Source organism: Schistocerca nitens, chromosome 2 (genome assembly GCF_023898315.1).
Source record: "Schistocerca nitens isolate TAMUIC-IGC-003100 chromosome 2, iqSchNite1.1, whole genome shotgun sequence".
In the NCBI taxonomy this organism is placed as follows: Eukaryota; Metazoa; Arthropoda; class Insecta; order Orthoptera; family Acrididae; genus Schistocerca; species Schistocerca nitens.
In genome coordinates, this window is record NC_064615.1 from 1041390536 (window position 1) to 1041416725 (window position 26190).

Below are 26190 nucleotides of genomic sequence, written 5' to 3' on the forward strand. Positions count from 1 at the left end.
TTCTGCCTTGGTGCCAATGATGGTCGTATGCGTGTTTGGCGCCGTGCAGGTGAGCGCCACAATCAGGACTGCATACGACCGAGGCACACAGGGCCAACACCCGGCATCATGGTGTGGGGAGCGATCTCCTACACTGGCTGTACACCACTGGTGATCGTCGAGGGGACACTGAATAGTGCACGGTACATCCAAACCGTCATCGAACCCATCGTTCTACCATTCCTAGACCGGCAAGGGAACTTGCTGTTCCAACAGGACAATGCACGTCCGCATGTATCCCGTGCCACCCAACGTGCTCTAGAAGGTGTAAGTCAACTACCCTGGCCAGCAAGATCTCCGGATCTGTCCCCCATTGAGCATATTTGGGACTGGATGAAGCGTCGTCTCACGCGGTCTGCACGTCCAGCACGAACGCTGGTCCAACTGAGGCGCCAGGTGGAAATGGCATGGCAAGCCGTTCCACAGGACTACATCCAGCATCTCTACGATCGTCTCCATGGGAGAATAGCAGCCTGCATTGCTGCGAAAGGTGGATATACACTGTACTAGTGCCGACATTGTGCATGCTCTGTTGCCTGTGTCTATGTGCCTGTGGTTCTGTCAGTGTGATCATGTGATGTATCTGACCCCAGGAATGTGTCAATAAAGTTTCCCCTTCCTGGGACAATGAATTCACGGTGTTCTTATTTCAATTTCCAGGAGTGTATTAACTGAGGACAAAATTTCCAACCTTTCATTTGTGTGAAAATTTTCTCTCGAAACGTAGATTAGTGCAGCCTGGTTTAGGTCGAAGTACAGTAGGTTTCACTCGGCTTTCCTACTGATGATCTGCTGAGACAATGTTCACAGGTAGGTGCAGGTTCGTCGTAAAGGGACGGAAAGAACGGCGCTGCCGCTCCACAATCATTGAGCAGTGCTGTGAAGATACTTTACAGGAACTGCGACGCACCATGAAGCGTAAACGACCAGGAATGCTGTCCGGCAGAATCCTCCTGTTGCACCATAATGAAAGCCCCCACACTGACAATCTTACGCAGGCAACGCTTCAGCGTTTGCGCTGCGCAACATTTCGACATCCTACGTACAGCCCGGATCCTTCACGCTGCGATTTTCACATTTTTGTCGACCTGAACAAAGACATGCGTGGATGTCGGTTTCAGTTGGACGAGGAAGTGCAAGAGTGGGTACTGTTGTGAATCCTTCAGCAATGGAATAAATGATTAGTTTTCAATGGAAAAATTCCATGGTCCCATTATTGATCTCGAGATTACTAGACCTTATCCCTTCATATTTTCACTTGGCTCACTACTTCTTCGATACACGTGTCAAACAGGTTGTTTAACCAAATATTATAGTCTTTTGAACAAAGTTTGCAAGGTGTAGCTTACTGCCAACTTGCCCATCTATTTCCGCCTCTTATTTTGAGAAAAATATAAATCATTTATTGTTCTGTGCGTTTATGATTTGTAATTCTTTGATACACGGAAAATTTCATCAGGTCTCCAAATTCCTTGACTCTATTCCACTGTAGACTCCTCATGACTACATATGCTGATAAAGCAATTATCATTATGCAGCTAATTACCAGAAATTGCAATTATTTGGAATTTCTTACATTAATAGAGTGTAGCTTAGGACCATGTTACAGACGTTGAGTGCTATATATATTACGTATTTGTATTATGCGTATGTTTGTAATACAAAAGTTTCTTTTATTCAATGAAAGGATAATATCTTTATGGAGCTCTAATGCTTAAAAATATGAAACTGACTAGAAAATCCGAATCTCTCTGATTACTAATTATTTATTATATATTTGACCAGAATTGTCAACATATACTTGTTCCGAATGATCAGAGAGCTATGTTAGGTATATAAATTTACCTTTCTTAAGCATGATACAGTCTACAAAATCGTTTATTATTTGTATGAATAGGCGCAAAAAGAAAACGTAAAGACGAATTTTGAAGTGTTATGTCCATTGTAGAAAGTTTGATGATTTGCAGACATTTCCGCCTTCTTCTGCTGTGTCTTAAATTAGAATGTTTAATGTCATTCACGAGCCAGTAATGTGTGAGGATCTGATAATATTTCGCTCTTTTTTTCAGGGTTCACTTTAGATAAAGAATCGAATACGATAGCAATAATTTGTCAAGACGTAACTGTAATTCTGGCGTTCGATACAAGAGAGAGGTTAATGCAATGGCAGGTGAAGATATCCAGCAACTTAGGAGAAGGTAAGTTAGCATACACATGCCTCTTCACTTCCATAATCGCTAGCACGGCGTAATACACCTTACACGCCGAAAATATTTTATTATTTAAATATAATTAACGTCTGAAACATCTCGTTGTAGAAAATATATGAAGGTAGTTCTCCTACAAATAATAATAATTACGTCCCTTTTTAATATAACTTAATTTCACAAGACCTGTAAGTATCAGCACCGTAATTTTAGCTCTACGTAAATTTCATAGCTTTGCAGTGGAACTAGTGAATGTGACACGTTGCATGGCTACATCCTTTGTAATTTCATTGGCTGTAGTCATAACAACCGTTGGTATCGACAGTTGTAGAGGGCAGGCGTACTGTCGGTCAGCGAGGTTTCTCGGAAAAACTCTTCAGCTCGTCATCATATAACACATAATGCTATTGAAAGGTACAGGTATGACGCTCATTCAAAGTAACCTTTATCGAGTGGGTTTAGCCATAGAAAAGCAACAATGCTCCCGCAGAGAGTTAATCCAGGACAAAAATGTTAGGTTTCTGCAAGCTCCAAACAGGTTATTTCACTCCATTTTTTTACTGATTCTACCGTTGTAGAAGGCAGCACTTTCTAACACAGAGCATTAGGAGTTTCAATAATATTGTTGTGTCCACTGAAACGTCAAAGGAACTGGTATAGGCATGCATATTCAAATACAGAGATATGTAAACTGGCAGAATACTGCGCTATGGTATGCAACCCCTATATAAAACAACAAGTGTCTGGCGCAGTTATTAGACCTGTTACTGCTGCTACAATGACAACTTATGAAGATTTAAGTGAGTTTGAACGTCGTGTAATAGTCGGCGCACGAGCAGTGGGACACAGCATCTCCGAGGTAGCGATGAAGTGGGGATTTTTCCGTTCCACCGTTTCACGAGTGTAACGTGAATGTCAGGAATCCGGTAAAACATTAAGTCTCCGACATCGCTGCGTCCAGAAAAAGATCCTGCAAGAACGGAACCAACGACGACTGAAGACAATCATGCAACGTGACAGAAGTGCCACCCTTCCGCAAATTGCTGCAGATTTCAGTGCTGGGCCTTCAACAAGTGCCAGCGTGCGAACCATTAAACGAATCATCATCGGCATAGGCTTTCGGAGCCGAAGCCCCACTCGTGTATGTATAATGACTTCACAGCACAAAGCTTTACGTCTCTCCTGGGCCCATCAACACCGACATTGGTCTGTTGTTGACTGGAAACATGTTTCCTGGTCGGACGAGTCTAGTTTCAAATTGTATCGAGCGGATGGATGTGTACGCGTTTGGAGACAGCCTCATGATTCCATGGACCTGCATATCAGCGGAGGCAGTTCAGGCTGGTGGAGGCCCTGTAATGGTGTGGGGCGTGAGCAGTTGGAGTAATACGGGATCCATGGTACATCTAGATACAACTCTGACAGGTGACACGCACGAAAGCATCCTGTCTAATCACCAGCATCGATTCACGTCCATTGTGCATTCCGACGGACTTGGACAATTCCAGCAGCAGAACGCGACACCACCCGCACGTCCATAATTCCTAGAGAGTGGCTCCAGAAATACTCTTCTGAGTTTAAACACTTCCTCTGGCTACCAAACTCCCCAGACATGAAAATTATTCAGCATATCCGGGATGCCTTGCAACGTGCTATTCCGAAGACATCACCATCCCCTCGCACTGATACGGATTTATGGCCAGCCCTTCAGGATTCATGGTGTCAGTTCCCTCCAGCACTACTTCAGACATTAGTCGACTCCATGCCACGTCATGCTGCGGCATTTCTGCGTGTTCTCGGGGTTCCTATACGATCTGGGGCTAGTGTACCAGTTTCTTTGGCTCTTCAGTGTAAATAAACAATGTTAGATCAAGAGAAAGTTTGTATTGCAATTGAAATAAATAGAAGACCTAATCACTCCTGTACGCGTTTTGATATAACGAATTACCGAAAATTTTTGTTGAAATTCATGGTGAAAATATTTAGCTGTCATTTATATTGCGCAGTGGTACTAGCTTCTGCCGTAGGCCATTTTCAAGCTTAGCAGATATAAATGATACGAGTATTATGGTTCATAACCCGAACTAGTAGCTCTATGCAAAATGAAAGGCAGCTGAAGAATTTCACCCAGAATTTCGACGATAATGAAGCAGCTTATTTTCCCCATGTGCATGAAAAATGTTCTCTGAGAAGTATTTCACTAGAAATATTATTCAAAACACTGTTATGCAGGGCTGTGACCTACAGTTACTGATATTATCACCAGGAACTATTACTGCTCCCACAAAGTAGCAGCATGAATGCTAATAACATTCATAAAGCGAAAGACTCTGGTGATTCAGCGACATGTCATCCCGTTTCGGCATCCTCGATAGTCAACAGAATAGTCCTATTCTTATTTTAATGTGGTTGTTAGTTGTGATTTTCAGTCCAAAGGCTGGTTTGATGCAGCTTTGCACACTGATCTATCTCGTGCAAGCCTCTTCATCCCTCAATAATTACTGAAACCTACATTCATTTGAACCTGTTTACTGCATTCATCTGTGTCACTCTACAGCCTTTACCCACCAAACTTACCACTGTTAATAGTTGTCTTTACGTTTGTGCCTCAGAATGAGTCCTATCAACCGATCCGTTCTTATAGTTAACTTGTGCTTAAATTTCTTTCATTAGTTATTCGATCTACTCATCTAATAAGAAGCGTTCTTCTGTAGCATCACATTTCAAAAGCTTCTTTTCTCTTCATACCACCCTATCGCCCACGTTTCACTTCCATACAAGGCTACTCCGCCGACAGATAAGTTCAGAAACGAATTCCAACATTTAAATTAATGGCATTTATTCTCCTAGTAACATACGAGTCTTAACTTTGTCTTCGATAAGTACAGAAGGTGAAGTAATGAATTAAAGTTTATGCCAAGGCCAGGACTTGAACCCATGTTTTCTGCTTATTAGGCATTGTGGTTGTCACAGCTGCGTGGACTACCTAGCCCATTGTCCTCCCTAACGTAAACTTCACACCTTCAGTCCATTTTCCGCTTCTTCAATTATCAATAAGTTTTTCCAGCTCAATAGACCACCTGCGCCTCATGTACAAACAGGATTTCCCCATTACGAGCAAATCTGGGGAACTTTTCCAATATTGGAGACCCTCGGTAACATTGGCGATCGAAGAAGGAGAAATTGGGCTGAGGGTGTGAATTGAAGTTTGTGTTATGGAGCGTACGGGACTAGAGAACTCAGCACAGAAGCGGTGCCCCCACTGCCATGGTGGTGCAGTGGTTAACGCATATACCAAGTAAGCTGGAGACACAGGTTCAAATCCTGACACTGGCACAAATTTTAATTCATTACTTCAGCTTCTGTCCTTATGGAACTTAAATTTATATTCATTGTAAGCAGATGTCTCTGCATCAGAACTGATTTTCTTGCTATCGCCAATCTGCGTTTTAGATCCATCCCACTTCGTCTGTCATCAGTTATTTTGCCACCCAAACTCATCGGACACTATTCGTGTCTCTTTACCTAATCTAATTTCACCTGATCATCTCAAGATCCCAAATTTAATTCGACTGCGTTCATTGCCCTCTTTTCATTTTTGTTGATTTTCATTTTATATTGTCTTTTCAAGACACCGTCTATTCCATACCCTAGGGGTTATCAGATGAGAATAAGTTGGCAGTACATCTCGCTTTGGGTAGACTTCCATGTCCTCTTGTAGCCATGTATATCGGCACATGATCTGCGCTAGTGTAAAGAGCCCACTGTCCCACAGACGTGCAGTTCCTCATCCAAATGTCGTCGGCGCCTCCACGCGCCAAGATCGCCGCTGGACCAGCGCGCCTTCACGTCCAGGAGCAGCGCTTCTGCCTCACTTCTGGCGTACCTCCCAGGCTACTCGGCTTCTGGGACATCAGCCAGCTCAGGTGAGGCTCGCATATTATTCAGTAGCTCTCTGGGGCTATTCCACAGTCAGACACAGAGTATTCATTCCACAGAAATGCTCTGAAAGGATAATTTAGGTAATTTAGGATTAAGTTTTAGTTTAGTTTTAGCTGGTTACATGCTCCATGGATCATTTTTCATTTAATTACAAAAATAAAAAAACAGGATGTATGTGAGTTAGAAATTCCTGTCCACAACCTTTTACGTATTATAGTAATAGAAATTCTTCTACTGAATGGAAGGAGTTGACAAGGAGAAACTTTCTCAGTTTCTTTTCAAATTTTATTTTGCTGTCTCTCAGACAGAGAAGTGATACAAAAGTTTTGTTGCATCATTGTGCACCACTTTTTGTGCTAAAGACAACAGGTTTCATGAGGAAATAAATAAACTGTTAAGCAGTAGTCAGAATGCCCAACACCTGAAACAGATGTCCACAAGACGGCCATAGATGAGCACCACATATTATTCTTAGAGTATGTTTTTGCGCAATGAAGACTTCCTTTCTTAAACATGAGGTACCCAAGAATATTATTCTATGTGATGTTATTGAATGGAAATATGCAAAATACAACTTACTTATTTGTCTCGCTCCTCTTGATTTGGAATGATTCGAAGCGCAAATGTGACTGAACTAAATTCTTTTAGGAGCTCCAAAATGTGTTTTTCAAATTTAAATCCTTATCAATTTTTTTCCAAAATTTTTCCAATATTTTTCCAATTTAAATTCTTATCAATATCCATCTCTAAGAATTTTAAAGTTTTCAACCTGTTGGTTATTTCCTCACTATGTGTTAGATTTATTGTTGGTGTAGTGCCTCTTGATGTGCAGAACTGAATACGTTGTGCTATTTCAAAATTGAAGATGAGACCATTTGCAGAAAATTAATGATTCTTTAAAGAATTTTGTTTGCCACTTCTTCTGTTTCTGTATGTATGCTTCCATCGATTACAATACTAATGAAATCTGTAGAAAGTACTAATTCTGGTTGTTGTATATTAAGTGGAACATCGTTTGCATGTATCAGGAACAATAGTGAACCTAAGATTGAACTTCAGGGAACACCATACGTGATTTCTCCTCAGTCAAGAATATGTCCCTGCAGTATACTGCTTGAACAGTAAGTATAGTTTTCTTCATTCTTTTGTTTAGATATGACATTATCCATTGTTAGGCTGTACCATCAGTCCCATAAAACGTTTATTTGCCTAGGATAATATTGTGATTCACACAGCCAAATGCCTTAGAGAGGTCGCAGAAAATACCAGCCGACGCTGTTTTATTACTTAATGCTTGTAAAATATGGCGAGTTAACGTGCAAGTGGCATTCTTAGTAGAAAAACCTTATGAAACTCAAACTGTGATTTGTTAAGGATACTATTGTTGCTAAGGTGAGATACTATTCCAGAATACGTCACCTTCCGAAAAATATTGGAGAATGATGTCAGCAGTTAAACAGGTCGGTAGTTATTGAGGACTCTCTTATTATCTTTCTTGAAGAGGGGTTTAACGACAGCACTTGACGGAAGACAGGAAGTCTTTATAGAGATCACCGACCAAGATATACTGATTTAAGGATCATTGGTTCTTCAGACAGATTACGGCTGTCGGAAGATTGCCTTCATCGGATCTGTCATAAGGAAAAATACGGCGTGTAAATAGAGAAGACTTATACATAAACATAAGGGAAGAATCAGTATATTTTACTACGAATAGTAGCACTTGAATACACCAGGCATAAGTGTGAACTGCCATTTCAAACCTACTAGTGAAGGATGAAGTATACACCCGTCACTAACTGGCACTTGTATCACGTCATTACCACACTGTACTGTAATACAAGTGTAAGAGGCTCAAGCACAATATGCATTCGATACAGATCTCTATTTTTACTTTTCTGTTGCCATAATTCAGTAAAACATTATACAGGACGATTCAGCTGCCCCTACCGACGTCGTTTTGTGCAACCGGCCCTATGTTTGTGTTACAAATTGTTTCCAGACTAACGACAGCCACATAATCTATATAAATTCCCTCTCAGAGCGTCTGGCGTCTGTTGGTAAGAGAAATCATACTGCAACACATAAAAGTGCCGGTTGGCCGTGCGTTACACTGAATTTTTGGACCAAAATGTTACTTACTATCGTAATGATCCGAGTCTGTCAAATTTTTCCTTGAGTAATTAGCGGCGTAGTCATACAGGTTTTGGATGTTTCTGTAAGTTTATTCCGTTTATAGTACTTAATCTTTCGTAAATAGTTCTGAAATGTTGCATTATGAAGTGTGTTTCACCATTTAAAACAACGAAATTAACAGGAGATATAAACATGAGAATCACGAAAGTAACAACTTCCTGGTGTATAACCCAACGAAAAGATTAATATATGACTCCCCATGTCAATACGCTAAAATAGTTTCATAAACAAAATTTTTACAATAACTCTAAGATATCTTCATATACTTTACCAGCTATTCTGTTGCATTTTGACAGTATTCTTCACACTTCCAGAGCGAAATGGCCAACAATATTGTTCGGTCATGCGGGGCTGCATAAAACAACATCGATCGGGGCAGCTGAATCCCTGTATAGCACAACCTTAGGGAATCTTTTATAGCTTTGCATATAGCTCTCGTAAAAATGTTTGAAACTGAATTAATATAAGGAACAACCAATATGAGACAACTTTCCGTTTCTCCTCCCTCTCACTGAACACCGTAGAACCTACACCACCCACAAACTCGACTCCAGTCATCGTATTGGTTCCTCTGCAATTTTCAATCTGAGTATGTTGCCGATTCTCTACCGACACATCGTAATAGTCCTGTACCTACACAATCACATCTTCTCCCAGAGAAATTTAAACCTGTTCTCTCTCCCAGACCATGAAATCCATCTCCAGATTCACCCATCCTACCAACTATAATTCCAGCCTACCCACCCCATCTCTTGAAGGCTCCATCTTTCTTTCCTTCCTCAGCTTTCCCTCTTCCTCAGATTTATAGAAGGACGTCAGTCAGTCGCTAAAATACGCAAGGTGTTGAAAATCTATATTTCCACTATACTGAAGTCATCATCTGCTCATCACCAGAAGAGTCATACAGGTACCAACTTGTCATAATATAAAGTTGTCTTGTTTCTGCCATACAAAGACTAGTGGAATTTTGTCACAAATTTATGCTCTGACATGCTGGTAGGTTTATGACTCTACTAGTAAAGGACCGATGAGGACGATGTTATAGTCGAAATCTATATCTACAATAAACTATGGATTTTTGCAACTGACTGCTATTCTTCTTTAAATATGGATACTTAGAGGCCGCTGTGCATGCGGGAATCCAGTAGAGTCGAATTTAGTTTTCCTCCTCCTTTTCCTCTCCATCTTTCCATACCACTTTTTCCCCATCACATTTTGGTCCTACCAACACTCGCAACTTTTCCTCCCTTCCTGTCTCACCAACATCCACTCTTTCTCCATCGACACTACCCATCGACCCTCCACCCTTACACCCACATTGTCCAACCCAAATAAACAAGTAACTTTTCCGCTCCAACAACAGACTACCCCACGGAAGATCCTTCAGCTTTCAGCCACAGTGTAGTCCTCCATTTTTAAGCTCTCAGCGTTTCACATCTTGTTTTAAGTGTTGTAAATGTATTATTACCGTTTTCGTTTTACTTTTTCATATTGTTGTTTCAACTTAAAAACTGAGAAAATCAATTTTCTTCGGTATAAAATGTTCCATAAATTCATTTTTACAAATTTTAAAACCACTCGTAGATATCTTGATTAATAGTCTAACCTTCTATATAATTGTTTTTCTTTTTTGTGTTTGTTACACATCCTTTGGCCACAGACGCCACGCCTTACTGCCCATGTAGGGCGACAGAAAAATTATCCACATTTAAAACAAGAAAAACCAAATTATTCTCCGTACAAATTAAAATAAGGAAAGGGTGGGAGACGCTTACAAATTTCGTTCCAAATAAAACAAAACCAAAACACAAAGATATTAAAAATGGCACAATACGGAAATTGGTCAAACATTAGAGAAAATGTTAAATTTGGTTAAATGTTAACAGGAAAATTTATACTTCATAAAGAGAGCCAATAATAAAGTTATGGCGTCCATTGCCATTGTGCTAGTATGGAACTACGGGTGCACTTCAGAGATGTATAATAACATGTATTTCCACGTGCTATGGTAAGTGACCTACACGTTGCGACCACACAAAGCTTAACGTGGCTATTTCGTTATATAAAATGCTGTTAAAAACAGCTTATGCTAAACACTATGGTTGACATATAGAGAAGATGTACTCAAATAAGGAGGTGATCCCCACAGTTGTTATTAGAAGTTTGTCTGTCACCTTCCTAATGGAGTGTTAGGAATGATACGATAGAATAAATAAGATGATGAAGTTGAACAATTTCCCAGTCGAGAAAAGTAAAATACGTTAAATGGTTACCCTCATAGCTGCATTACAAAACAAAACCTCAAAAATTTATCATTGATTCTATGGCCCCCACGCATTGTTCCCTTAGTTTGCTTTACATTTCTGTCTCCACCATCATTTCCATTACCTTACCTTTAATATCCGATCAAAATAATCCACACAGTGGACATTAATATGGGGTGTGTCCATCCTCCGTCTTTATGACGGCTTGCAGTCTGCTAAGAGTACATTCAATGAGGTATCTGAATGTCCATGGAAGAATGACAGCCTACTCCCACTGAGAGCCGAAATCAGAGTGGGTAGTGGTGCTGGACGCTGGGCCCCGAATGTCGGCGTAGTAACTCATCCAAAAGGCGTTCTATTGGACTCAGTTGCCGTGCGTGGTCGCCGCTTTGTCTCAGGCGCCTTGTCACGGCTCGCGCGGCTCCTCTCGTCAGAGGTTCGAGTTCTATCTCAGGCACGGGTGTGTGAGTTCTCCTTAGCGTAAGTTAGTTTAAGTTAGACTAAGTAATGTGTAAATTTAGGGACCGATGACCTCAGCATTTTGGTCCCATAAAATCTTACCAGAAATTTCCAAAATTTGGACTCGGAGGTTTCGGTCAGGTAGTGAATTTCAGGAATGTGACTGTCCAAAAACCATGATTCAAGGTCACTGCGTTATGGTAGGATGTATTCTCATACTGATAACGAGACCTTACTCTACGGTACGCAGTAGATGATGCTGTAAAATGTATTAATATCTTTGAAACTGAAGGTGGAGGGGGTGGGGTGCGGGGGAGTAGGAAAGGAACTGATGATATCAGTTGCATCGGCGATTTATGCGGAATCAGCAGCGACGATGTCCAAAAGCACAGACACCACACACTTACGTATGTGTTCTTATCCTTCCGGATTTAGCGCAATAAGAGGATCACTAGCCAAGGCGAGAAACACCCCCACATCGTAACACTACTTCCCTCGTACTTCAATGTTGGCCGTGCACACGACGGCGAGCAACTGTCTTCAGGTATTCGCCATACCCAAACCCTTCCATCGCGAACTGCCCCAGGGGTAGTGTGATTTATCACTCTAAGTCACTCGTTTCTAATCATTCACTGTCCACTGGCGTTGCTCTATAGACCACCATAAGCGTCGCTTAGCAGTGACTGTAGAACTATGTGGCTTATGAGGAGCTGAGGAACTGCTCGACCATTAAGTCTCGACTCATAGTCATTGTTTTAGCTGGACTGGTTAGGAATTCACGAGTGATTTCTTCAGCTGATTTCATGTGATTTTTTTACGACCCTCTCCGTCAGTACCTGGTCCTGGTTTAGCTGAGTTTCTCGGTCGTTTTTTCGTTTCACACACGCTTCGGCAACAGTAGTCTCGGAGAGCTTTGTAAGGACAGAAATGACCCTAGTGGATTTGATAGTCTGGTGACATCCAATGACTTGTCAACGTCATTTCTCCAGAGCCATTCATTCTGCTTCTGCTGCTTGTTCACTGAAAACACACTGTTCTACGTCTCGTTTTATATGGTGGGTTCACCTGTCGTAACATGTATTGGGCAATTTTCCGTTACACAGGGGTGTTCTGATACTTTTGATGAGATATAAACCATACGCGATACCTACAAAGTGTCACTGATACTAAATACTTTCTACATGGAGACCTTTAAATGTGCAGCAAAAGTGGAGGAGATACAGTCATACCGGCCATCAAGTTTGACCAACATCAAACTAGGAAACCAGTTACCAATAGGGAATATTTGGGACAGGATTTCCCGTTCCAACAACCCCTGTTAAGATAAGGAAATCTCCCTAAAATTCTGGGTTGAAATTTGAGAGATAGGAAGGATTAATCAATACAAAGATTAATTAATAACAACATCTTGTTGTATTCCTGTTATCCTCCGCCAATTCCGAGGCTCCGCTTTAGATTCTCGAGCTTGTAGAAGTTTTTTGTGGAAAATGGGGTGCTGGCCCATTGACCCAACCCCCAACTTGGAGGACCAGGGTTTAATGTCAGGGTTTACTCCTCTAGGAGTGTTGGCTTCACCACGCCTATAGAGACCCCCTATCCTAGGTGAGGTGGGAGACATTTCGTGTGGCTTCTCCGTTGAGGCCTGTCCAGCTTGGGTTACCTGCAAGTAGCTACGCTACCGCAGGCATAGCCCTCAACTTCACTGGAGCACGCAAACCCTCCCGCCCGGTACTGAAGGTACTCTTGGAAGGGGGATACGAAGTATTTTTGTTTTTTATTTATTTGTTTATTGTTCCGTGGGTCCAAATTAAGGAGAAGTCTCCATTGGTCATGGAACGAGTCAATACATGAAATTATAACACGATAGTAGAAATAGATAAAATGAAACATAAGAAACATATTCAGGCGACAATTCGTAAGTTTAAATAAAGAAAATCAACAATGTAACACTGTGCTTAATTTTTCAGCTCTTCCAGGAGCTCCTCGACAGAATAGAAGGAGTAAGCCATGAAGAAACTCTTCAGTTTAGACCTAAAAGTGTTTCGGCTACAGCTAAGATTTTTGAGTTCTTGTGGTAGCTTATTGAAAATGGATGCAGCAGAATACTGCACTTCTTTCTGCACAAGAGTCAAGGAAGTGCATTCCACATGCAGATTTGATTTCTGCACAGAATTAACTGAGTGAAAGCTGCTAACCCTTGGGAAAAAGCTAATATTACTAACAACAAACGACATTAAAGAAAATATATACCGTGAGGGCAATGTCATAATTCCAAGACTATTGAATAGGGGTCGACAAGAGGTTCTCGAACTTACACCACACATAGCTCGAACAGCCCGTTTTTGAGCCAAAAATACCCTTTTGAATAATCGGAATAATTACCCCAAAAAATAATACCATATGACATAAGCGTATGAAAATATGCGAAGTAGACTACTTTTCGTGTTGAACTGTTACTTATTTCATATACTGCTCTAATGGTAAATAAAGCAGCATTTAGTTTCTAAACAAGGTCCTGAACATAGGCTTTCCACAACAGCTTACTATCTATCCGAACGCCTAGGAACTAGAACTTTTCCGTCTCGTTTATAATATGCCCATTCTGTCTGATCAAAATATCGGTTCTTGTTGAATTGTGAGTTAGAAACTGTAAAAACTGAGTCTAACTGTGATTTAGCATCAAATTATTTTCCACAGGCCATGAACTTATTTCATGAACTACATTATTTGATACTGTTTCAATATTACAAACAAGGTCCTTCACTACCAAGCTGGTGTCATCAGCAAACAGAAATACTTTTGAATCACCTGTAATACTACATGTCATATCATTTATATAAATAAGAAACAGCAGTGGCCCCAGCACCGACCCTTGGGGAACGCCCCACTTATCAGTGCCCTACTGGGACTGAACATCACTACCACTCTCAATATTGCGGAGAATAACCTTCTGCTTTCTGTTCTTAAAGTAAGAGGCGAACCAATTGTAAGCTACTCCCCTTACTCCATAATGGTTCAACTTCTGCAGTAATATTTTGTGGTCAACACAGTCAAAAGCCTTCGTTAAATCAAAGAAAACACCTAGCGTTCGCAACCTTTTATTTAATCTGTCCAAGACCTCACAGAAAAAAGAGAATATAGCATTATCAGTTGTTAAACCATTTCTAAAACCAAACTGTACATTTGACAGCAAATTATGTGAATTTTAATTTATTTCGGGGACAATGATATCCGGTGTCCCAGACAAAAGGTAAAATTGAGTATGTGTGTGTATGTATGTACGCATATTTCATGTGAGTGTGTTTTTTGTGTGTGTCTATGCCTGTATGTATGATGTCATCAGGGTACGAAATTTCATCCTCCGGTCAGTAACAGGACAGAGAGAGTCAGCAATCTGCACGACTGTTCCAGGCGCTATGGCGTGGTGGAGGGCAGGTTCGTGTTTGAGGGTGGCTCCCGCTGCGGGAAAGGCGAGGGAGTGCACGTGTGCGTCACGGACCAGGGCGACGAGATCACCAGGACCTTCCAGATGGCGGCCCAGGGAAAGGTGGCCACCAGGAGGAGGCCGCGGAACGTCTCCGGTGAGTAGCGCCAAGTACTTCTGGAGGAAGCCAGAAGGACGTACACAGATACGTCAGTTTCTTTGTAGTTGTTTTACTTAGACACGACTTTCTGATTTCGTTTCACCAATTCCTCTCGCCTGGCTCATTATTAAACTTTCTTCATTTCCCCTTTCCACAAAACGACTCGTCCTCTAGAATCCCAGAATAGGTTCCTGAAAATTAGAAATGAATATAACTGAGCTATTGGCAGAGGTACAGATGTAAGGGCACGTCGTGTGTCGTGCATGGATACCTCAGTCGATAGAGCTCTCACCAGCGAAAAGCAGAGGTCCCAGGTTTGAGTCCTGTTCCAGAATACAGTTTTAATCACCTTGAACCTTGACAATAGCTCCTCCCTGTAGTTCTCCCACGTGTACACGTCGATTCGTTTTACTGCCCCAATTTCCTACCACCGCTTAGAATATACATACCACTTCACTGCTGTGACTTACATTACCGATTGAACTACACATATCGGCTCTACATCATGTAGAACGCTCCAAAACGGTGAGTGTTCTCTTGTAAGGAACTGTCTAATGTTTTGTCCAGTGAACTTACACTGATGAACCAAAATATTATGACGACCTACTTAATAGCGTTTTGGTCCATGGTCGGGAGACAGTCGAATATCGATGCTGCGTGGCATGGGTTAGAGAAGTCCTTCATAGGTTTTTGGAGGTATGTGGCTCTAGATGGTTGTGCCTACAAGTCATGCAGTTCAGGTAAATTACTGGTAGGGGTTGTTTGGTAGCCGATAGCGTCCCAGATGTAGTCCATCCATTTCAGGTCAAGATAAATGGTTTGCCGACCCATCAGTTTGAGTTCACTATCATTTTCCTTAAACTACTTGTGATGAGGACAATTATCCAGCTAGAAGATGCCATCGCCGTCGGAGAAGACATGAAGCCGGAATGGATGCAAGTGGAAAACAACAATATTCACGTACTCAGCAGCTGTCATGGCAGCTTCAGTTACTACCACATGTACGATGATTACCTAACATTTTCAGCTGTATTAGACACGATCTCAGAATCTAAACACTGTTTTTCTTCTTATTACAGCAGTTTATTCAACCAGGTCGCATAAACATACACAATGATTACTAGTTCCAGCGAAATAAATCGCCCTCTTCAAATCACTGTACAGAAAAAAGTTTCGATGCAGATGATCTGAAGAACTTCTGCGATAAGAAGAAAAACAGAGCGTACCACAAGTATCGTGGGAGCCCAAGTTATTCATTCCAACAGGAAACAAGTTTCCACGAGTCCACAATCAAACCTCAATAAATCCATTCCCACAGAAATGATAATTGACGATGTCGTTGAGTTACTAGTGGAACATGTAGGAGTCGTCTACTGCAGAGCGCCATGATCAACAATGTACATTGAGCGGTGTGCTCCGAAACACTTGCGCCAGCACCAACATTGTACCCTGTCGTCAGATCTGGCCTATCCTGCTTTACAGAGCGAGTATGCCTCGACCTTCACGTTATGTGTTCCACCACGGATGGCTATAATTCAACATTCCATGTTCAACACGTTATAACACGAAAACTAATTGCCGTACGAGTACAAAACTTGGTAGCATTAAAGTCCAGAGTATTGGGTGCGTTATTTCGATGCGTCACAGCGTCACCGTCCAGTTCCAGCTTTGGCCACCTGGTGCCGTGATCAGTCATCGTGATTGATAGTCTCACACCCCTGACCAGTCGCAGCGTACTTGTTGACGTGTCAACATGAACAAGGACAAAAGGAGCAGGGCATTATTGGTAAGTTCTATTATCAAAACAATAGTAAAGCTGCAGCTGTACTTCGATAATATCGCCGGCTGAAAGGATTACGGAAGGATCTTCTTTCTCCACCTGCTGTGCGGAGTATGATGAAGAAGTCAGAATCAACTGGGGAACTTAGCGTCGCTCTGGAAATGGTCCGCCCACCGGTTGCACCACAGATGGTTGATGACATCGCTGTTGGTATGGCAGACAACGCTGCGTGCAATTCCCGATCGTCAGGCAATGCGCGTGCTTTGTCACGACAGTTGAACATCCCGTGGTCCACTGTAAGGAAGGTACTTCGAACCATTCTCAAATGGTATCAGTACAAGATCCGTATCGTACAGCAGCTTGCACCATAGGACGCACAACGACGTGTTGACTTCGCTCTCCACTTTCTCGTAAGGATTGAAGTTGACGAGGGTTATCTCTGCACCATCCTATGAACAGACGAAGCTCACCTTTCTCTGACGGGTGAGGCGAACGCACAGAATTGCCGAGTGTGGGAATCGTCACCTCCAGTCACTGTGCATGAAGTTCCACTGGATGGTGCGCGTGTCACAGTATGGTGTGGCTTGACGGCTACATTTGTCAACTTTTTTGAACAGGTTGTCGCTCGAGGACCAATGACGTTCAGTGTATCTGGCAAGCGTTACTGCCATATGCTTCGCCAGCATGTCATACCCGCCCTACAGGAGAGAGACGCATTGAACTCTATGGCTTCCATGCACGATGGCGCCCCACTGCACATCGCTCGTGGAGTTCACCCGCTTCTACGAAACACTTTTAGAAACGATCGAATTATCAGCTGATCGTTTCCAAATGGTTGGCAGACACGATCACTAGGTCACATTCCCTGTGATTTCTGGTTGTGGGGCTACCTGAAGGATAGGGTTTGACAGGGGAACATTCACACATGTGCTGATCTGAAGCGCAGCATATCAAGAGAGGTAGCCAGCATACCTACGGAGACGCTTAGTTCTGATGTACACAATGCAATCCTGCGCTTTCAGATTCTTCTGGACATTGATGGGAGCCATTTGAGCTCCTTTTGTTGAGTTAATGGCAATGGTATGTAATGGTATGAAGTAACGAGACAAAATATTAAAAGTGAACTGATTCTGCATTATTTCTCTTCCCCATGTCAGTGACATTATTTCTACCACATTTTGTGCTCGTACGGTAATTAGTTTCCGTGTTAAATAAGTAAAATTTAATTATATCCACCTGGTATGTTGCATATTCAAGGCTACAAATTCCTTCAGCCTATGTTGCAGACGATTGTCAGTTAGCTTCGCCGTTCATGAGGTTTTCGTTCCACTGACGCACAGTCAAAACAATCTGTGATTTTTCAACGTCGAATTTGTTAGGGTATTTCGCCTTGTTGTTTTTGTGGTCTTCAGTCCAGAGACTGGTCTGATAGAGCTCTCGATGCTACTCTGTCCTGTGCAAGATTCTTCATCTCTGACTAACTACTGCAATCTAGGAGGGTTATTCGCGAAATGGGATCCACAGTGAAAAGCCGATGAAGTTTTGCACAGGAGTGTTGGGCAGAGTCTCTAGTATGCCCTCGATCGTGTTACGTCGTTCTTTTTAGTTCTGAGGACGCAGAGAGTACATAAATATACCTAGAACAATAGTATCTCCCACCAAATACGAGGGCCTGGTGAGAAATTTCGTCAGAAGCTATGCAGCCAACATTACGTAACTGTCGTGCGATTTCTTCTTCAAGCCAATTCTCAGCCGCATTCTGAAGGGGCGGTGAAGATGATCCTGCATCGTTTTCAATTGGATGTGTTTGATTACCCACAATACAGCCCGTAATTGTCTCCCTCTGAGTTTCATCTCTGCTTACATGAACCGCTGGCTATGAAGACAATATTTTGCCACGGACAATGAGCTGTAGGCCAACGTAGAGAATTGGCGGAGAGCACTGGCGGCTGCCTTCTATAACGAGGGTATTGGAAAGTTGGTACAATACTACGACAAACGTGTAAGTCGGATCGACTACTATGGAGATAAGTAGCTGGAAATTCTACCTAACTGTTGAAAAAAAATACAGTTTTGATTTTCACTGTGGTTTCCATTTCGCGACCTATCGTTCCTTTCTTTTTGAAAAGCCCTCGTACATTATCCAGAATCTGTCTAGTGTATTAACCTCTTGATCTCCCTCTACGATTTTTACCTTCCACTCTTCCCTCCAATGATAAATTTTTCATTCCTTGAATCCTCAGAATGTGTCCTGCCAGCCGATCCCTTCTTCTAGACAAGTTGTGCCAGAAATTGCTCTTCTCCACAGATCTATTCACTACGTCCCCATTAGTTTCGTGATAAACCCGTCTAATCTTCAGCATTCCTCTGTAGCACCACACTTGTATTCTCTTCTTGTCTAAACTGTTTATTGTCCATGTTTCACTTCCATACATTGCTACACTCCATACAGGTACTTTCAGAAAAGACTTCCTGGCAGTTAAACCTATACTCGATGTTAACAAATTTCTCTTCTTCAGAATCGCTTTCCTTGCCATTTTATAATCTCTCTACTTCGACCATAGTCAGTTATTTTGCTCCCCAAATAGCGCAACTCATCTACTACTTGAAGTGTACCGAGCGAGGTGGCACAGTGGTTAGCACACTGGACTCGTATTCGGGAGGACGACGGTTCAATCCCGTGTCCGGCCATCCTCATTTAGGTTTTCCGTGATTTCCCTAAATCGCTCCAGGCAAAATGCCGGGACGGTTCCTTTGAAAGGGCACGGCCGACTTCCTTCCCCATCCTTCCCTAATCCGACGAGACCGATGGCCTCGCTGTTTGGTCTCTTCCCCCAAACAACCCAACCAACCCAACTTGAAGTGTCTCATTTCCTAATCTAATTCCCTCAGCATCACCTGATTTATTTCGACACATTCCATCATCCTCGTTTTCCTCTTGTTGATGTTCTTCTTATATCCTCCTGTTAACACACTGACCATTCCATTCAACTGCTCCTCGAGGTCCTTCGCTGCCTCTGACAGAACTATAATGTCGTCGGTAAAACTCCAAGTTTTTATTTCTTCTCCATGAATTTTAATTACTACTCCAAATTTTTCTTTTATTTCCTTTATTGCTTGCTCAATACACATATTCACCTTATCCGACCCGTGTTGTCGCTAGAATGATCTCCCTTTCGCCTCTGATCCACTTGTACATCTATCGCGTGACGTGCACGCAAGGCCACCAGGCGGTAGGCAGTGGTCCTTTAGCTCTGTCTCGTCGGTGTATACCACTAGAGCCCTGCAGACGGGTGGTTACACGGAGAGAGCCGCCGTCGGTGTCTTAGGCAGCGCCGCTTGTCCCGTAGCACCCAAGGAGCGGTCGCGGTTCAGCTGTTACGTGGGCACGGACGGCAGCGACTGACGCCGGGCCGTCTGCGGCTGCCGCTGCGGCGGGCACGCTAAGCGCGACTCTCTGTCTGGTTGTGTCGCAGCGGCGAGCAGTCCGCGCCGCCACCGCCAGCCCACCGACGTCATCAGCGCCGAGGCTCTGCAGCAGCGCCTGCTGGCGGCAGAGGGCGCCTTCGCGCCGCCCAACGGCAGCGCCGCCTGCTGCGGCCTCTGCCAGCACGACGCCTGCGCTCTCTCCCGCCAGCCCAGCACCGAGAATCTCGTCTGCCACTGCAGGTACCACAGCGCACAGTAGTTACTCATTACGTCCAGGGTGAGCTCTTAGTGTAACAGGCAGGTGTTGTATTCTCCAACAGTTTATTGAACATAACTTCTTCTACAATACAATAGCTGGCTGTACAATAGATGTAGACGTCCGTGGATCTAGCCGGAGATGTGGTTCCTCTCGGTCGGCTGGTACTTCGATCGACGGTGCAGTACAGCGGCTTCGGTGATATCTTCTCGGAGAATCTGCTGTAGCGGTTGCCATTAGCAGTGGACGAAGACTGGTCTGCCTTTTTTTCTTTTTTTTTTTTTCTTTATTGTGATTTCATTCCCCTGCCCCATATGGGTAGCGGCACAATCCGCCGCTCTTCAGCCGAGTGACAGGACAACTTAAAATAAGAATAAAATGTTACATGCACAAGGCAATAAACGGGAACTTAAAACAGAATAACGGGGGAAAATGGAGGTAAAAAATATAGACTAACACGGAGACGTTCATGGAGGACAGTTAAGAAAAGTCACCAGAAAGTTAAAAGACACAGTTGGCGATTCTTCAAAACTCAGAGAAGACACTGAATGGACATGCACACGTTAAAAGTCGGCCACAGTAGTAAAAACACTCCGGAACAACACACTTAAAACCCACTTGGAGCACACACGACGAAGAATAAAACTGCCAGGCCAGACCTGCCGAGGGAAAGGGCACAGAGGATGGAAAAGAAGGGGAGAACAAGGGGCAGCAGGGGAAGCGGCGGGATGAAGAGAGAAGGGGCATCAGTGGGTACACGAAGAGGCAGGAGACACAAGGGGCGGGAGATGAAGAGGGAAAGACAGGGCAGGAGGGAGTGCAGAGACACTGAAAGGAGGCACAAGAGATGGAGGGGAATAGGAGGGGGAAGACGCTCAGGGGGAGGGGGAGGAGCTGGTCTGCCTTCGACCGACCGGGCCTATATAGAGACCTGAAGCCAATAGAAACTCGGCGTAGGAATCCGTGGCCGCGTACGTCGTGGCGACCTCTGCAAGGGAAGGTTCCTATTAATCGACTGGAATCTTCGGTGTGTTTACCTGATGTCTTTGCCTGTTTGGCTGTTGGTTTGTTTCCCTCATCGCGTAGCTGTTATGCGGTGCTGCCTGCCATATAGGGGAACCCGATGGCAGAACGTACAGCAGAAGAGTGGCGACGGACGTAATAGTGGATATACCTAAATCTACAGGGTGAGTTGGAAAGGGCATTACGACTTTTGAATTATACAGAAATTTATTGAGATAATTTACAGAATCGGTAGATTTGTCGTTCTGTAGTAAAAGGACCCCAAGCTTCACGTAAAAGTGTCAAGTGTCATTTTGTTTCGATGTGAGTACTATTTGTGATGCGAAAAATCTGCCACTGATAAACAGTTGCTTCCTACATTCCTTGCACCAAATCGGGCGTAACTTTAGCAACATCAGTGTAAAGTCAGTTTTTCACGTAGGTTAAATTGTTTCTTAGGGGAGGAACATACACATCGTCTTCACTGCGCTTGCTGATAGCACAACGCGTCTTGTACTCGTCCACCGGGTGCTCGGGGTCACAGTACCAAGTTACGACACCTGAAGACGGACATAGACGAGCCCAAAACCAGTCGTGTTCTAAATAAAACAACCTTACAACTGTAGTAGTTTTTCAACCTCTGGCCCAGAGAAGGAATTGCAGTGGTGTCAAGTCGGGAGCGAGGTGGCAATGCGACTGGCTCTTTACGGCCAATTCACCAGCCTGAGAAGCGATTATCGAGGAAAACTTGAAATCCCGTGAAGAAATGAGGTGGTGCACCGTTTTGCTGGTAGCAAACCATCCCACCTCTGTACTCTTTAGCGATCTGCGTTGCAGAGTTCGCTTCGTAAAACCAAAACACACAGCGGACACGCTTCGCACCAGTGGAAGCAGCCGTTTTAAATATACACAATGCTGGCGCTCCTAGTGGCAGGATGGGTTACTAATGTACTACGTGAACAACAATTGTGTTTATTTGCTACATTATGACATACCTAACTACTCTGCAAGTCATCTCAATAAATTTCTATATCATTCTAAAGTTGTAAGGCTCCATTTTGATTCATCCTGTACAGTGTTATTCATAAGTGCCTCCACCCATGTCAGAAGACGACTTACTGGGCACAAATTACATGGTGGCCGAGTTAAACACATCTTAATATAAAATCTAAGAATTTGAGACATAATTGACTCCTGCCTCGGACATGGCTGTGTGTGATGTCCTTAGGTTAGTTAGGTTTAGGTGGTTCTAAGTTCTAGGGACTGATAACCTCAGAAGTTAAGTCCCATAGTGCTCAGAGCCATTTGAACCATTTTTATAGTTAAGGCTCACCGGCCATTTGACCATCTTCTTCCATGCGGATGCACAAACAGTGCCCGAACTCTTACGGGAATCGGCAAAACGCCGCGAGTAATGAGTATAATGGGCAGGGGCGCTATGAATGTAGTGCCGGACAATAAGTTGGCAATGTGGGTCTCACGGGAGGCGTGCCAGAGATACGTTCCTGCAGTCGCACCATCTTGTGTGTCCTCGTTGGCTCAGATGGATCGCCGGCACGGTAACTCAGCGTGTTCGGTCAGAGGGTTAGCTGCCCTATGTAATAAAAAAAAACTGAATTAATGGATCAACGACGAAATGAAACGGGTGTCTTGCGACGTCCACCCCTAGCAGATATAACGAACGAAAACGAATAAAATGAGATCAAATAAATGATGGATAGAGCGTCTGCCATGTAAACAGGTGATCCTGGGTTCGAGTCCCGGTCGGGGCACAAATTCTGCCCCCGTTGACTTATATCAACGCCTGTATGCAGCTAGGGGTATTCATTTCATTGTAACTGAGACATTTATTGTGGTTTTCTTCTGTGTTTGCTGGCGGCAGCAGGTACCACGTGTAAATGCGCGGAACTGCTTCGTTCATGTAAACGCACCTCAGTAGCGATGTGGATTCCACAGCAGAAGGTGTTCTGTGAGCTTTCTCTCGCGGAACTGAAGTCTGTTACACTGGTCCAACAGCGGGTTTGGAGTGAGTATGGACTGCGACCAAATGATAGTGCTTCCACCTACGTAACAGTCAAGAAATGAGACAAGTTCCTTTGTGAAACCAGGCCACCATGCCAAGCACAAAGTTCCAGAGGGTGCTGTTGAATTAATCTGTACTGTCGTCCAGGAGAGCCCTCGTAAGTCAATCCGACAAGCGAGTAGGCAGTTACGGTTACCTTGTTCGATAATTCACTATGTCGTCAATAAAAGAATGTAGCTACGGGCGTACGTAATCCAGCTTCGTCGCAAAATGAAGCCTCAGGACAGGCCGTGTAGGAAGGCATTCGTGGAGACAGCTCTGGCATGGATGTAAACGAGGCATTCATGTATAGTTACTCGTACTGATAGAGCGCGAACATGACTCAGGGTTACAGGCGCATTCTTCTTCCTGGAAACTCCGGTAAACGCAACAACGTACGTAGACACGTTGGAGACAACAACGTACACAGACAAGTTGGAGGTGCTGTGGCACAACTTCCTATTGACGTGATGGTCCAACAAGATGGCGCACCATACCACTTTGCGAGCATTGTGAGGGATGTCTTGGATCATGTTTTCACAGATCCGTGGATGGGAAGAGGGAGTCCATAGATTGCTTGGCTAACTAGAAGCCCAGGCATTACGCAACTCTTTTTTGTTTAGGGTTTTATCAAGAGTCAAGTGTAGCAGACACCAGTTCATGAACTACCACATCTGCACTATCGCATTCGTGCAGCTATCGCAAATATTACGCCTGCAAAACGCTTGGAGAGGAGTGGGATACAAATCAGATGTCTCTCGCGCCACTAATTGTGCGCATATCCATGTGTATTTTTTGTGTACAAACATTTTGAGTTAGCGTACCATCAATAAATATCTCAATTATTTTTCAAGTTACTACGTTTTATACTGTTATATGCTTTACTCGGACACGTTATATAAGACATACAGAAAGTTATACATATCAATGGATACAGCATCCCTGCAGGTTTGCAACTCATATAACAGGTACTCATTATGAACACCATTTGTAACACGGCAACGCTTTATTGAAGTCGTAGTTCCTTCTGCCGGGAAATGCGCAACGCGGCTACCCATTTTGGAAAGGTGTTTATAGGGTTGCCAATGTGCAGGTGCACACTAATTCGATATGTGAATAGAAAGCAGACGATTTGTCTAGATGTTCCGACAAGCGTGCACCCTAACGGTATGCTCTGCAACTACGTCACTGCGCACATTATGTACTGAAACTTAGAAAGTTACTCTTTCTCTCCAATGACGTGTGTCATATTTCTGTAAGTCTGACAACTTTTGCACAGTCGCCCCTTAAAACCTAAGAGATAGTTATGAATGAATCACCCCGTATGTCTGTATGTATCTCATAGCGTATATAATATGATGCATACTTTCAGGAGAGAAATATAGTAGGACCGACTATCAATCTGTAAGAACTTTCCGGATTTAGTATCTGTTGCCAATCCATCCAAATTTCACTGGTGCGATCTCTGTAAAATTCATGTCCAGGCTTCTTTGCAGTCTTCCCAAATAATTCATATCATGCTCCTGCCGATGTGTTGACCACATACCCATTGATCCATCAATGTTTTCTCAACAGTAGATGTTACTCATTCATTGGCAGTGGAAAGTTATCACACACGATATTGATCTAAGTATTTTAGCCTTTTTAGTCCTTCTTTATGAAGATCTGTAATATTTTAAAAGTTATTAACGTTTCAAATGGTTCAATGAAATAGATGTTAGTGGTAAACTGTCTCTATGATGACGCTTGAAGGAAAGGAGTGCTGCCGCACCATAGTTCATCGTGTAAATTAAGCTGACAGCAATTTGAATTTTGACAAAAACATGATTTTAGAGAGACCTGAAGTTTTTGAGCTTCTGTCAAGACACACGATGTCTGTGTCTACGCTAACATCACCAGAGCGAGCTCCCATGATACTCTTCAGATTAATGGATTACATCATCTTAATTTAATCTTCTTTCAAGCAGTAAGAATATTGTTTAAAGCGAGTAAACGTTTATCTTGCAACATCCTCTTGCGTGAAATTTTCATTTTCCAGTAATTTACTCCTTAATGATATTTTTTGCTCATGAAATAGTCGCTATATGATATAAACTGTCAACTAAAACAGTCTAAGAGACACAAAAATTTCTTCCGTACTAATTTCATCTCTTGGTCTACAGTTCACAGAGGATTCCTATTTTTCGACCTGGCGTATCGTAAATTTCGACTGGCTCTCTTTTACCGATTTCCACAGGCAGAGTGGCTTCAGTGGTCAAAATTTCATCCTCCACTGCAGATGGTGGACTGCAGTCCAGCCCCAGACCTGAGGTCGTATATACTTCCCTCGTCATTAACATTGTAGTTCTCCACTTTTCACCTGCGACAGTCCTACGCTACAGAGGGGAAATCAAGGCTTCTTCCCTTTTCCACTATTGATGCTAATGTCTTACTTGTGAATTTTTATGTCTTCTCATAACTAATTCTTCTCCATACCCAGAACATGCTTGACGGGTAATTTTACCCAGTTGTTGCTGCGACTCCATTCATGCTTTGCCACGGCTTATTTCTCCAGATGTCTCAACTTCTAATGCAGCTTATGTTAGAACATTCTGGTACTGATAGATCGTCCAGTCATTGCAACATACAATTTTTTACGTGTGCATGGTATGTGTTATACTACCGACACGCCGACTGAGTTCCGTTTATCCTCCGTCGATCTGAGACACTCTCTGATCTTCATAGTCCAATCAAATAATGTGTACGTTCATCTTGGTGCAAAACAGAAAGCTACAATCGAGATGTGTCTCAGACTACCTTAAACCATTGGACGAGCCTCAGTCCAAAAGCGCATAATGGGGAATGATTGGTATCTTGGACATCTCATTATATATCCTTTCATTGGCAATAAATCTGCAGAACCTGTGTTCACGTATTCATCCCCAAAGAATCAGCAACTGTTAAAACATAGACAGTATGGCCTGCGGAGAA

At 43.1% G+C, this 26190-nt stretch overlaps 1 protein-coding gene across 1 annotated transcript in view; it reads left to right on the forward strand.

The window, feature by feature from the left end:
- LOC126235523 (uncharacterized) overlaps nucleotides 1-26190 on the forward strand; it is a 436836-nt gene that overhangs the window by 287695 nt on the left and 122951 nt on the right. The window contains exons 4-7 of the mRNA XM_049944241.1: nucleotides 2109-2237; nucleotides 6022-6172; nucleotides 14519-14688; nucleotides 19948-20140. Coding sequence (XP_049800198.1) covers nucleotides 2109-2237; nucleotides 6022-6172; nucleotides 14519-14688; nucleotides 19948-20140 — 643 coding nt within the window. The remainder of the gene's footprint in view (nucleotides 1-2108; nucleotides 2238-6021; nucleotides 6173-14518; nucleotides 14689-19947; nucleotides 20141-26190) is intronic.